Source organism: Callorhinus ursinus, unplaced genomic scaffold, assembly GCF_003265705.2.
Source record: "Callorhinus ursinus isolate GAN/ISIS: 27379988/994484 unplaced genomic scaffold, GSC_fseal_2.0 scaffold58, whole genome shotgun sequence".
In the NCBI taxonomy this organism is placed as follows: Eukaryota; Metazoa; Chordata; class Mammalia; order Carnivora; family Otariidae; genus Callorhinus; species Callorhinus ursinus.
Window position 1 is genome coordinate 6,946,644 of NW_027397120.1, and position 14,767 is coordinate 6,961,410.

A 14,767-nucleotide genomic window follows, 5' to 3' on the forward strand; every position below is an offset into this window, starting at 1 on the left:
TCTCAGCTGGTAACATTATATAAATCATCCCACACATTTTAATGACTTATAACAACTGCTACTATTAAAACACAGCCATCAATATTAGTTATTTACCACTGCCAGTGTTTTGGGTGTCATTCCTTCCTTTTTGAAAGGAGATGGGGCACAGTGTTACTTTACTAACAGAAAGGGTATTCGATAATCAGTTGTATCTTATTTCATCAGCAATTTTTCAAGACTACAGAACAGAGCATGTTATAAATCCCTGACAAACACCCCAATTACATTCTCCAATAAGGACACTTACTTCAGAGTCAGAGACAACGTCTACATCATTTCCCACAGAATCAATAAAGTCGTACGCCATACCAAAGCTAATGAAGGGAACAAAGGCCACAAAGGTCATGCTCATGATACAAGTAGAGTTTATAAGAGATTACACTATCCCATCACTTCCAGGATACCCATCTTCCACATTCTTACATCTCTGCAATCAATATGCCTATCACCATTAGAATTAGTTTTTCCTTCTTCGTGGTACAAAGACTTCAATCAATCACATCTTAAATTCGACAAAATACAGTAATAATCATTAGAAGCAATTAATAGCAATTACTTTCTTTTTTGTAATTGCAAATCCCCCAAAAAGTCTCCAAGAGAAAGCAGTTCAAGATAGTATACTTTTTAGGTGACGAGATAAGAAAAATACAAGCAGAAACACTTATCAGGATTTTAGTCTCTAGGACTGTGTTGCTAGTGATACACAATACCACTTTTTCGGGGGGGAAAAAAAAAGAAAGAACATTGACCCCAATTCAGCCCAAAGGAGAAAAGAAAAAAAAAATGTTGTGTCAGGTGCCACGTGAGGCACGTCTATAATCTCTAAGCCTGAAAAGCAGCTGATGTCACCATTTTTCAGTTAGTAAATGGCAGAGGATCAGAACAACTTACCTAGGACTGCCTCACTTCAAAGCATGCTCTGATGATTTACCATGCAGGGTAGGCAAGTTACTTAAGCTTTCTAAGCCTCAGTTTTCCCATGTGAAAATCAGTTAACCTAACTCAAAGGGTTGTGAGAATCCAATGAGCTAAACATATAAAGTACTTAGCACAAGTTTGCGCATAGTCAATATAACTAGAATTTAAATCACTTCATAATATTTGTGTTGACATATAATTAAGCCATTCTTCTAAAAGAAAATATCTGGACTATTTCCAACTTTTTGCTAGTATAAATAATGCTACAAACAACGTTTTGCAAATATAACTTTTACCTTTGGAGGCATTAGGATAATTTCTAAACTACTAAATCATTAGGTTTTAATGTATTTATGGCTCTCGTTGGTTATGTGGACATATTTTAGGTTCAGTCACAGAGAGGGAAAGAAAAGAAAAAAGCATCCTACACATTAAGTAGTCTACAAGAATACGAATGTTAGTATATGTTTCTCTATAAGAACCCAGGCCACTCTCACACTTAAATACCACCAGCAGAATTTCCAGCAACTGTCTCAGCAAGTATCAAAGTCAAGGGTATAGGTCACCCAACATGGTGGGTTTCTACATCAGGCTTTCTCAGATGAAACCATCCACCACCATTTAATGAAAAACTCTACAGGGCAGATTAGGTAGTGCTAAGGGTTCTCCTCTTCATGTGCCACCCTGATTCTTTGTATTCACATACTCAAAAGGTATGTAGATCGGCTGAAAATAAAACAGCTGATTGAATTTAAGTGGTCAAAACTCAGCTTTGTTAATAATATGATGCAGACCCGAAAAGAAATTTACGCAACTGATGTCTTCATATTAGAATACAATCCTACTGGGGAGAAAAAGGACTTTGAAAGTCAAACACAACCTTTTTCTAAAGAGAAATCTCACCAAGGTGATAAGCATTACAAATTAAAACGAAAAAGCAAACATTAGAGTCTGGGGGCTGGCTGGGGGGGAGGGGGTTGTTGAGAGACAAGTAAAAATGCCACTGATTAATATTTACCTTGAAAATGGCTTGCTTTTCTTACTGTTGCCAAGAATGGTAGTTCCTGCTGGCCCTAGTTTGGCACTCTCTCGTAACCAGTTGGCAGGTGGGAGTTTCAAGTCTGTTTTCTCTTCAAGGCGTGCAAATGCTGTTCTAGGAGGGGCAGAAGAGTATTTCACCACAGCTCGGCTCTTCACTTCATTGCCTCCAAGAAATAAAGCTGATCCCTAATTAACACATTGAACAAAACTTTTAATAACACTACTAGGAATTAAATATCCTACCTTTATAAAAAAAAAACAAACAAACAACAAACCACCACATCAGCCTTCACAAGAATATATGCTACACTTTTCTCATAGCAATAAATGCAAGCATACACTGTCGTATTTACTTAGCTCTTTTTCACATAATTTCAAAGAAAAACATGAGTCAAGAAGTACAATGTTTATGATTATCAGCTAAGACAGTGAACAAGCAAAAGCCAAGGACAGTCAAAAGAATCATATCAGCAAAATGCAAAATTTGATAAAACCTCTGCTTGTTATTGAAGATGTATTATTTCAATTTCAGTAACATATCATTTAGAAAGTCGTTTGTGGTAGGATATCTGGGACGTTTTTGTTTTTTAAGTAAACTCTACGCTCAATGTGGGGCTTGAACTCACCACCAAGAGACCAAGAATCCTTCCTTCCACTAACTCAGCTAGCCAGGCGCCCCTGGGGCTTGTTTTCAAGCAAACGTTTAGTAAGTGATTCGTCGGTTCATTACACACTCTGAACCTTCACCTTCGCAGGAAGGCACTGCGGGTTCCTCACACTCTTCACTTGCACACCCCCAAGCAAGCTCAGTGTCCGAGTTCACTATCCTAACCTTTCACGCAGTCCATTTTCGGCCCGGGAAACACTAGAAACCCTTCAAGGATTACCTCGATCCCATCTCGGTGAGCTCCCCGCTGACACCCTCTCTTTTCCCTCCAGCTTTGCACGACTGTGCCACATTTTGGAACCACATATTCACACGTACGCTCCTCGACAGCCGAGATCGTGCCTAACTCGCCCGTCGGTTATAACCGAGGGGGAAGCCAGAACTGCTTTTAATACGAGTGACTTGGATGCAAACACCCGAATGCCTGACCACAGACACACGGGCTTCCACTCCGTTTGGGGGACTGTCCGGGAGACGCAGAGAAGGCATCAGCAGCCTCCGGGAACCGTAACATGCCTCCCCCGCGGAGCGGGCCCGCAGCCCCCGGAGCCCTGCAGGTCCCGCCCCAGGACGGACTCACCTGTGCAGAAGATTCCTCGGATTCTCCCTGGGACAGGAGGCTAAGCCCTCCTCGAGCAGCGGCCCCGGCCGGCGGAGACTCCGCTCCAGCCTCCTTGGAGTCCCCCATCACCTCCGCCCAGGGTAGGCGAGGCGGAACGGGATCCGAGGAGCCGCGACAGAAACCGGGCCCACTGGCGCGGCAGCACAGCAAAGCAGGAGCCAGAGACGCCCCGCTCACTGCGCTTCCGGTCTCTGACCGGAAGGAGTCGCGGTGACGCGCTCAAATCTCGCGATCTTTGTGCCAGAGGCCCGGTCCCGTCTTCCCCCGTGGAAGCCACCTTCGCGGCGGAGGCAGGAGGTGTAGTGCGCCTGCGCCTGTCGGAATCTCTTCAGGGGACCACGTCTCGCGGTAGCTGATTCCCAGGCTCCACCCCTTGCACGCCTCTAGCCTTTGTTGGCAAACAAGTTCTGGCGACTAGGGCTCGGGGGTGTCAGTTTCCTCGAGGTTGTCGCAGCGCGGGCGGAGAGGTGCTGCAGTCCGTGTAACCAGCGGTTCCAGTGAGATAGAGTAGCGAGGTCTTAGTGCTCCTGCCTCCCCAGCCTGCAGTGCCCCCACCGGCTTACAGACGGGCTCACAGCCCCAGGAAGGCAGAGATCAGGTGCCCAGGTGCGCGCCCGGGCTCGGCGTCCTGCCCCCGCATCACAATGCGAGGTTGGCCCCGCGGCCCCGAGTGTTGGAGCGGCGGCCCTCCGCCTTTACCGAAGGACGCATTTCAGAGGCGGTCGCACCTCCACAGGGTTTTGCAAGGTGCCGCGTTTGCTTAGTGACTCGGGAAGCATCTGCGGAAAGCCTGCTACTTGTCAGGCCCTAGGGAGCTAGCAAAGGGCTTTCTGGGTGGTCCTGGGGCTTCTCCAGCGTTAGTGTGCAGAGGAAACACCTGGAGATCTAGTTGACATGCAGATTCTGATTTTCTAGGCCCGGGATTCTGCATTTCTAACAGACCTCTAGGAGATGATGCCAGTGCTTTGAGTAGTAAGGAAGTAGAGAAACAGCCAGGGCGGTGTGAAGGCTTGGGAGATGCTAGGCTGTCTTCTGCTCAGACTCCTCATCTACTGTCTTATCAAGCCTAGTTAAATGCAGCCACATCCTTCATAAAAATTTGCTTTGTTTTGTGGTAAAACATTGGAAGGTTTTTGGAAAAATTAACTTTGCCTTGCAGTATTTGGCTGTCTCAACTTTTAAGTTACATTTGGCCCTGATAACTCACTATGTGCATATTCACACGTCCTTGTGACATCCTTGTGATTGAGGAAGCTCAGTTTACCAATTGTTTTCAAATGTAATGAAACATTCTTGTGAATTATATTTAACAATGAATTATACTTAATAGTACATTTTGTAAACACTTCAACATACTGATTTTGCTTTTTATCGTTTTTTGTTTGTATTTTGTAGTCCTTTTTTTGCAAGGTAATACATTACTTACTGTAGTAAAAAATTGAGCACAATTTAAATTAGCTTTAGGAAGATGTTTAAGTCTTTTGGTATGTAATACCATTAACTTGTGCAGCTATCTTCTTCAGGAATGTTCAAGAACATTTCAATTGTACATATGATGTTAAATGATAAAATTTTAAAAAGCAAATATGCATTATTTTCCTAATTTTTAAAACGTATCTTTTTCTTGCCTCTATGTCCATAAAAACGTCTGAGTGGTGAGATGAAGTGATTTAAAATTCTTTAAAGTTTTTATTTTCCAATTTTTTCTGATTGTGCATTTTATCATAAAACATAATTTTTATTAAACTTTTAAACATATATGCTTTAGCTTCCAGTAATCTTTAAGTTCTTTTGTTTTATTGTATAATTTTTTGTAAGAAGGGATTTTCTGAGATATCAGTAATTCTTTTATTCAGGACTCAAATATATTGCAGGCTTCTTGAGAAGTAGGTTCCTGAACCCTTGGTGATGTTATTAAGTGGGAAAATGTGCTGGAAATGCCCTTTGAAAAGGCAGAGAGGGGGTGCCTGGGTGGCTCTGTTGGTTAAGCGTTGGACTCTTGATTTCGGATCAGGTCGTGATCTCAGGGTTGTGAGATCAGGCCCCATGTAGGGCTCCTCATTCAGCATGGAGTCTGCTTGAGATTCTCTCTCTCCCTCTGCCCCTACCCCCCACTCACATTCTCCCTCTCTCTAATAAATATATATTTAAAAAAGAAGAAGAACGGGTCACTGGGGTGGCTCAGTTGGTTATGTGTCGACTCTTGATTTCAGCCCAGGTCGTGATCTGGAATGGAGTCCCACATCAGGCTCCTTACTCAGTGGGGAGCCTGCTTCTCCCTCTCCCTCTGCCTGCCGCTCCCCCTGCTTGTGCTCTCTCTCTCTCTCTCTCTCTCTCTCTGTGTCAAATAAATAAAGTCTTAAAAAAAAAGAAAGAAAGAAAGAAAGAAAGTAGAGAGGAATGAAACAGTAAAATTCAGCATAGAAAAAGAGGTCAGCTGCAGAAAGGGTGCTGGGAGCAGAGAGGGGCTTCAGGCTGGGGGTGGGAGGACCAATGACTCCCATCCGCTCAGGACAATTTGTGGCATGAAACCTGAGGGGAGACTGGGTTTCCTGAGGCCACTCCCAGGGCTAGAACCAGCAAGCTATAGGCAGCAATGGAGTGGGATTCGGGAGGGCAGGAGAAACTGGGCACATCTGAGTTACAGAAAGTTGATCCATTCTTCTAGCTAAATGCTTGTTAATTGCTTTCTTTTCTCTGTTCAAACACTTTTAAGTGCTGTGTGTGTGTATGTGTGTGTGAGAGAGAGAGTTATCATTTTTTCTAATGTAAGTGATTGAAATTTAATGTTGTGGGTAACATGTATGATTACTTCCAGAATTTCACATTTTAAGAAGCTTATTTATGTTTCTTTTTGTATTGTATCAATGTCTGCCTTCTGCCTCCTTCCCTGTCCCCCAGCCAATCAGCACTCTTAGGTGTTTACCTGGCTCCCTAGCACCTGATATTTTCACCACTTAGGAAATGTTTGTTGAATGAATGAACTGCTTACAGTTTTTTGCTTCAACAGGTTGTTCCAGAAGTCCATATATGCTGGTGCTTTTCCTCTGCTTAGAATACCTTTCCCTTCCTCACCTAGCTTATTCCTCAAGACTCATCTCAGGTAGCATCCCTAAGTCTCTCCTGACACCTCCCCCTCCTCACCCCTTAGGGTCCCTTTTCTTGTTCCCAAAGCTTATATGTAGCTTTATCCTGCACTTGCCACTTTATAGAAAAATTACCTGTTTGTATTTGCCTCTCTTGCCACCTGTGAGCTCCTCAGGGGCTAGTGTCCCATCTGATCAACTGTTTTACCAACACCAGGGCACAGCACCAGCCCATTGAACTGTTTCAGCCCTTAGGCAATGTAGGTAAAATAACTAGTATGACAGGCTTTTAAAATGCTTACCAAAGTGTTTGAGACATAAAAACAATGTTGTTGGCTCCAGTTTTTTTTTAATCTGCAAAATCAAAGCTAAAAATGTATAATGAAGTATTTCCAAACTATTGCTGTCAGTCATTAATTATTAAAGTTAGTCTTCACAAACAGCTTGTTCCATTCTAAAACAATTTGTAGGTTAGACTGTATTTACAAATCTCATCTCCCAGCACACGTTATGATTTCAGAGAGATCCCAATCATAAATTTGCTTAGTCATAGCACACAGTATTTTCCAAAGCAAAATTAGAAATCTTGTCATAAAAGTTTACAGTTCTGGGGCCACCTGGGTGGCTCAGTCAGTTAAGCATCTGCCTTTGGCTCAGGTCATGATCCCAGGGCCCTGGGATTGAGTTCCCGCATGGGGCTCCCTGCTCCTTGGAGAGTCTGCTTCTCCTGTTGCCCCTCCCCCCACTCATTCTCTCACTCTCTCTCTCTCTCTCAAATAAAGATATAAAATCTTTAAAAAGAAAATGTTACAGTTCTATGCAAGGAAGATGCGTCTAGGACCCTGGGAGTTCTGCCCGCAGAGCAGAAAACATGCAGGGACCGCTTAGAATAGGGCTTGTGCCTTGAGAAGTGCCACGGTCCCCTCCACGACCTAGTGTCTTACACCTACCCACCCTCCATGGTTTACTTTGCCTGTGGGACCTTGGAAGGCCCTGGGTTTCTGATTCCTTGCCCTGGACTTTTCGAGCTGGAAGAGAGATTTGAGATGATCTGAGCCAATCCTATCCCTCTGTATAGATTGAACAGTGCAGTCCAGAAAGGAGGATAGAATTGACTTGTTGAACATCATACAAAACTAGTTTCACAGCAAAGGCAGGATGAGCCTCAGACTCCCACACAGCCACTGGACCTTTAATTTGTCTCAGAATCACCCGAGGAACGTGTTAAGCCAGTAGATCCTCCAGCCATCTCCAGATTCAAAATCAGTAGGGTAGTGCCGAGAATCTGCATTTTTAGCAAGGTTCCAGTATCTGACCACTGCGGCCGGTGACCAGAGTTTAGAACAGTGATCTCTATAGAACTCTGCCAGCTCTCAGGAAGAACTGGAACTTTCTTCTTCTTTTTAATCTGAAAAGTAAGGGCAAAATTAAGCCTTCCTAGTACTTAATATGCACATTGACGCAGGCATCCTTCCTTGGGCCATGCTCAGGTGGTGTATCAGGGAAGATTGACGTTTACAGCCAAAACAAATGATCCCCAAATGTAGTGACTGACGACTAGGGCCCCCAGGTGAAATTCAGGATGCTAGGTTACATTAGAATATCAGATAAACTGTGAACAAATTCTTAAGGGTAAGAACGTCCCAAATATTTAGTGGAAGTGTATCCCAGGCAGAATTTGGGATAGCCTTGCACTAGTCCACGTGATCTTTACTCTGTGAGGCCGACTGATGAGACCACCCCAAGCATTGCCTGTTAGAGTGGTACAACCAAGACAGGTACTACCTGTAAACCAGTCCCCAGAGCTTCTGGTCAGGAGTGACAAATATTGCTGCCACTCACCTTTTTTTTTTTTTTTTTTGGCTAAAATGAGACACATGACCAAGTGTAACATTGGTACAACAGGGAAGATGAATGCCCCCAACAAGGGGGCACTGGGTGTCTGGTGGCCATTCTGTAGTCTACGAGAGTATATGGTGGCTCAGACGGGCTAGTAGATGCCATCCATGTGGTTGAGTCTGGTGACAAAACAAGGCCTTTAGGAGAATCTTTTCAGAATTCCGTGATGAGGGGTGACCTTGAAAATCTCATGTACCACACACAGTTCACAGATCATCGTGTGACAGAGCACTTAAAAGAATCGTCAAGCTTGGGCGCCTGGGTGGCTCAGATGGTTAAGGGTCTGCTTTCAGCTCAGGTCATGATCCTGGGGTCCTGGGATCGAGTCCTGCATCGGGCTCCCTGCTCCTTGGGGAGCCTGCTTCTCCTTCTGCCTTTCTCTCTCTCTCTGTCTCTCACGAATAAACAAATAAAGTCTTAAAAATAAATTGTCAAGCTTAAAAATGAGTTACTGTAGTTTATAAAAAGTGTCCTACATTTCCTCATCTTTTTTGTGATGACAAGTAGCCATCATTAGGATGCTTTAGGAGAAAATTTCACAAAAATAAACAGACTTAATCTGTCCCTTTGAGAGAAAGGTGATGGTTTAAACAAGTGAGAAGTCTTTGGTTTTTTTTTTTAAAAAAAAAAACCTTATCTTATGGAGAGAGCATTTCTGAAAATAGATGTTTGCAAATCTTTCCAACATTATATGCTTTTGTTGCTAAAAATGACCTACACTGCTTATTAAAAACTCATTTCTGCAGTCAACTTAAGAGCCCAAACTTCTCGCATCTTACAAATCTTCCAAATGGAGTTTGTTTTAAGTATATTGAGGAATTCTAAGGAGGCCAGGGGTGCAGATCTGGTTTACCTTAGGCAGTGTCTAACCAAAGGGAGAGAGCAGAGCCCACATCCTACAGACCACAAGCCCGCCATGCTCCTCAGCCACACTCTAACTAAGGCTTTGGAAAAACCTATCCACATCTTAATTGTTTTCCTCAGTACCACTCATTGGCCTACTCAGAATGCCCAGACTGATCTCTTTGTCAGCCACCAACTGATTTGTTTACCCCCAAAATGTGCCTGCAAGATTCACTCTTCCCAGCTACCCACAGAGGCTTTCTTCTCTCTCATACAGCCTGTTTCTCATTTTGTTCTTTGACAACAGTCTGTTGACCTTTCTTCCTCAGGAACGAGTAAACAAATTGCGTGTAAAACAATTTACTATCTCTGAGTTATTCCTTGACACCATGTAATTGGTGTGTAAGAAAGACTGACGGACTCAAAGAAGATAGAAATGTAACCAGACTTCAACTACAGCAATTGCCTCATTTGTGGATACAATTGAAATGATAGTTTGACTTGGAAAGCTCTGAGACCATGTGATTCTTCCTAGTTAGTTTACTTATCTTTTGAGCTATTTTAAGTAATGACAGCCATTCCAACCCAGTTTTAAAATAAACTGAACTTAGAGAGATACTTCAAATTGTTCTGCCACCAAGTTTTCAACCAAGAGCCACAAGAATAAACCTGTTTGACCACTTTACTCTCTTCTAAAGAATATTAGTGGAACAAAACTACTAGTTTGCAGTCGATAAATTAAAATATATTAAATATCGATTGTTTTCTACTTTTGTGTTTTGATGTTCATGTATTTCTGCCATGATGTAATTTACCAATAAGTAAATATACAGACATTGGGGCTACATGTTCAGAACATTTTAAAACTAATGATAGTGTGTGATAAGGAAGTTTACAGACCACTGTTTTTAGAAAGACTATTTTAGACACACCATGGTATCAAAAACCACACACGCCAGCCACTCTTTGAGTCAAGAACAGTTATCAAGTTAATGATCTGTATTTTCCTTTACACCTTAATTTGACAAGACTAGAAAAATTTTAAAAAGTATAAGACGATGAAAACTTTGAGGTGCAATTTACTAGTGTAATGGCAAGACCCTCTTGGTTAAAACTACATGATACCTAATTTAATTTAGGTGATAATTATTTAATTGCTGTTCTGGAGACTAATAACATTTAAACAAATTATTTGAAACTCTTCAGAAGCCATTTGGATTGCACTTTCAGGAGTTCCTTTTCTGGATACTAGAAGAACTCAAATTCTTCTGTAAGTGTTCAGCATTGACTTTCAGAATACAATGCAAGTGATTGTAGGGGCAGGTTGTCTCTGCTAGGTATTACTTTCACAGCAGACATGCTCTTAGTCTTTGTGAGTTTTAGTCTCCGAAGCTGATTATTACCATAAATGAATCCTAGGAACAGTTTCAAAGTCACTAACGTTCGCTCTTCAGACCACTCATTGGTGGCTGGAGACTGAGTGGTTATTCATGCAGTGCACGCACCTTCGGCGAAAAGTGAGAAGGAAGGAATTCTCAAATGAACTTTCAAATCAATCCCACAGTCAGGCGCTGCCTGTGGGTCCCCCCTCTGCCTTTCCAGTTAAGGGCTTGGCCTTTGCAGACCCTAATGAATCATTTGGCTATTACGCATTTACAAGGAGGCTTCCAGTGGAGGGAACAAAAGGAAGGTATCACTTAGTGCCAAGGCCTCAGATGTCAAAGTCGCTGACTGGACAGACCTTTTAACTAAACATTTCTATATTTGTCTTCTCGTGGGCATGGAAAAGGTATATTTTACTTTCTCAGTGTCATGCAGTCACAAGGCACCCAGGAATAGAATCCATTGCATGCAGACGTTGGGCTGAGTGGTAACCACTGGATGAACCATGGGTGTTATCCACATATGACAATTTTTTTTACATATTTATTTACATTCTTTCTCTCCAGGCAATGAAGCCAGAATCCACAGATGTCATTATCCTTCTGCATACTTTCGTTTACTACTCAGAAGGCAAGGATATTGCATTTTTTAAAGTGTCTGGACTTTTGTTCTTTCTTATCACAAATGACTTGAGCAGCTCTGGCCATTCACGTTTACCCTGAGTGAATGTGCCAGTCAAAGCCTTGCTTCCTGCAGAGCTTTGAGATTCTGGTACAAAAGGCATTTTATAAGCACAAAGTGGAAAAGCATCATTGATATTCATTCACTGATACTCATTCACTGCTGTGGCATTTCTCTCTGGAATCTTCCCCTTGTTTGTCAACATTGTGCAAAAAGACTGACCTCATCTATGTTACAAGTACCATTCTTTTAATGGGCTGGAAGTAGGAAAGAGATAGCACAAGAGTGGGAGGAGAAACTTGAGCTCTCCTGTTGGAGGGACTCAGCCTTGTTTATCCCCTAAAACTGGTTGGACATAATCAGCGTGGCTATCATGAATTGTTTAGGAAAGACCTGGGTATGAAAGCCCTATGACGCTGTGTGCATCTTGGCTGCAATGAATGTTTATGATCTGATTGTAGTGACTCAAGGGAGAAATCACAGCCATAGGGAGGATCCTCAGAGGGGTTGTGTAGAATAGAACCGGCCTTCTGGGCAGAGGGTGGTCTGCAATGGCCTCTACTGCTACAGGAAGGCTTCTAGCCTGGAGAAATTTCCACTGAGATGTCTCCTGGGACCTGTGGCAAATCCTTCCATGTAGGGGAGGCTACTTGGTGTCATTTAAGAAACATCAAGGACTTTATGTTCCAGAAGATCTCAGTGTGTGACTTATCACACACATGGGTTAGGGTTTGCCAACCGGATTAGCTGAAGTAGAGCCCGGCTCTGAGGGGCTCCCATTCCTGTTTGGGAATGTCCTAGAACACGGGACATTACCCAAGAGGCAGAGCCTGGGATGGCATTACTTCGGTCAAAGGTCTGAGCGTGGGGACCATATACATGAGTGGGGGCACATGTGGATTCGGGAGGAGAGGAGCTTGGACGGCAGGAGTGTGGCCACAGGGAAGGATGGTACCCCGGGGGGGGCGGGGTGGGGTTGCTGCCTCCTAATCTTCTCATACCTGGGCCTGGGGCCTCCTCTGAGTCTGCAAATCAGCTGCGGCTGCTTCTCTTCCTTCGCTTTCTTCTTCAGATCTTTTCATCACACAATCTTCAAATATATACCTAAGTAGAGAGAATGGGAAAATGAACCTCCATGTACCTGTCACCATCACCCCCCTTGAACCATTATCAACACATATCCAGTGTGCCTCCTCCCCCAACCCTCCCCTTCCTCAAATTATTATTGAAATTAGTTCATTCTTCATCGCTTTTAATTTAATCTTCCGTGTTGCCTTTTTCTGGCCATTTTCTTCTGTCAATCACTGTCTTAAGTCAGGCTGCTGAGTTGGCACTGAAAAGACACATTTCTCAAGAGAGCCCTGGGCAGTTCTGACAGAAATGTTGGGATTGACCAAACAATGTATGCTTCATTCATTTCAGACACTTACTGAGTCCTAGGCACAGCGCTGGGTTAAAGACAGTGGCAGAACAGGGCTCGTGATTTCAAGGGCTTATGATCTAGTTCTGGGAAGAGAACAAGGGCAGTAGCGAGGACTCAGCAGTAACAGGTGAATGTGAGTCTTGCTATGGTAAAGGAGAAGGCCCAGGTGTGGTAGAGCTTCCAAGGTGTGATAATTACACACGGCTGGGAGGGGTGGATGTGGAGGGTGATCAGGAAGGGCTGTGGGGCCTTGGGTGTTGGGGATTTGGAAGGTTGGGCAGTGTGGGAGGGTGAAGGAAAAACACTTGCCAAAATGTGGAGGTGGGAGCAGCCCAGGCAAAGGGGAAGGGACAAGAGCATCACCTGTTGACTGGTACACATGGTGTGAGGGCCTTGGTGGGAGATGGGGCCTAGGAAGGAGGGCAATTGGTTCTTTCTAGGTTAATAACTAGGCCATTCTTATTTCTTTTTTTAAAAGAACTTATTTGAGGAGAGAGAGAGAAAGAGAGAGAGAGAATGAGCGGGGGGGGGGCAGAGAGAGAGAAGCAGACTCCCCGATGAGCAGGGAGCCCAACTCGGGGGGTCTATCCCAGGACCCTGGGATCATGATAATGACCTGAGCTGAAGGCAGACGCTTAACCGACTGAGCCACCCAGGCGCCCCTAGACAAAACTGGATTTCTAGAAGCATGGCTATGAAAAAGAAACTCCAGACCATAATAAGGAAACCAAAAGAAATCAAGGTGGGCTTAATGAAAGTTAGCAGAAATCACGAACACTCAGGGAGCTGCCTAAAAGAAAGTGGACTCTGGGTCCACTAGCCAGGCGACACATTTTCTAAACCTAGAAATGAGCTTGTTTGTGACTCCCCGTTACATACAATGTAAGATAAGCCACAGTCCTTTTCCACTGAGTTCTGAGAAGGTACAGTTTTTGCCTCTGAAATTAATACATGGGCAGAAAATTCCTACTGTTGCTTCCATGTGAAGGATAGCAAAGAAGATGGTGAGCTTTGGTGACATGTTCACGTTTTGTAAATGAAACAGAATAGTAACTTGATTTTTCAGAAGAATAAGATTTTCATCACAAATGTAAGCACTGTTATGTTAGAAAATTCAAACAGTAGTAAAATGCAAAAAGGCAAGAAAGTGCATTGCCCTGTTACCCAAAGAACATAATTTTTAATATTTTAGTGTCATACAATGATTTTAAAACGTGTTTTCAAACTGAATCACTTCAACTGTTTATCCCTGCCCCTCTTCCCCTGGCCCCATCATTGTGCTTTCTCAAGGAGTTTTGACATTAAATATTTATATCTCTGTTGACTTTAAGAGTCATTCTCCTTTGAACTCAGATTTCAGATGGGATACAGGAGATCATCTTGACATTAAATGAGAGGTAAAGTTTATTTTCAGATAGGCATGAAACCACTTCTGTGCCTATTTTTTGGGGAGAGGGTTGGTAGGGTCTGGGGAAAACTATAAATGGAGTTCTGCATGGCATATAGCAAAATATCTCAAGTTATATATTAAGCCAACAAATTATTAAATAAAATACATTCTATCCTCCTTCCTTGACTATACACCTTTAACACAGCCATCCTTGGCAACTATTAAAATACTTTTTTTTTTTTTCAATTTTCGGGGGGAGGGAAAATGGGAGAGGGAGAGAGTGAATCTTAAGCAGGCTCCATGCCCGGCGGAGCCTGATGTGGAGCTCGATCTCACAACCCTGAGATCATGACCTGAGCCGAAATCAGGAGTTGGAGGCTTAATCGACTCAGTCACCCAGGCGCCCCTAAAATACATTTTATCCGCTCATCTTTCCGATAAACGCCCCTTGGCCACCCCTTGGGCATAGGGGTGGATACAGCAGGTCCTTTGGGAGACAGGCTTGGGAAGCAGCCTCCATGGGCCCCAGAGCAGGCCTGGACCCTTTAGAGCAGGCTCCCTGGAGCTCCAGGTGGGCCCACTTCCTCTGGGGAGTGGTGTAGCCAGAGGAGGGCCAGAGCAGGTGCCTCTCTGGCGCTGATCTGAGTGAGTCATTCCACATTTCCTCTGTGCAGGTGGTATGCTGGGCTCTTGGGACTCACAGGTGAGTAAAAACAGTCTAGTGGGGGCATGCAGAAACTTGCAGGTAAGTACCCCCAAAATGCAAACTTGC

The 14,767-nt window shown here is 43.6% G+C and overlaps 1 protein-coding gene across 7 annotated transcripts in view; it reads right to left on the reverse strand.

The window, feature by feature from the left end:
- The window catches only part of EDRF1 (erythroid differentiation regulatory factor 1), a 41,194-nt gene extending 37,714 nt beyond the window's left edge, over positions 1–3,480 (reverse strand). For 5 of the 7 annotated variants that reach the window (XM_073884675.1, XM_073884674.1, XM_025880021.2 and 2 more), the window contains exons 1-3: positions 3,249–3,479; positions 1,979–2,187; positions 290–356 (exon numbers count right to left, since the gene is read on the reverse strand). In XM_073884675.1, coding sequence (XP_073740776.1) covers positions 290–356; positions 1,979–2,187; positions 3,249–3,356 — 384 coding nt within the window. In that variant the 5' untranslated portion in view covers positions 3,357–3,479. Of the gene's footprint in view, positions 1–289; positions 357–1,978; positions 2,188–3,248 lie in introns of all 7 variants that reach the window. The other 2 variants (XM_073884673.1, XM_073884671.1) reach the window with 1 other exon arrangement.
- Between the last annotated feature and the right edge of the window lie 11,287 nt (positions 3,481–14,767).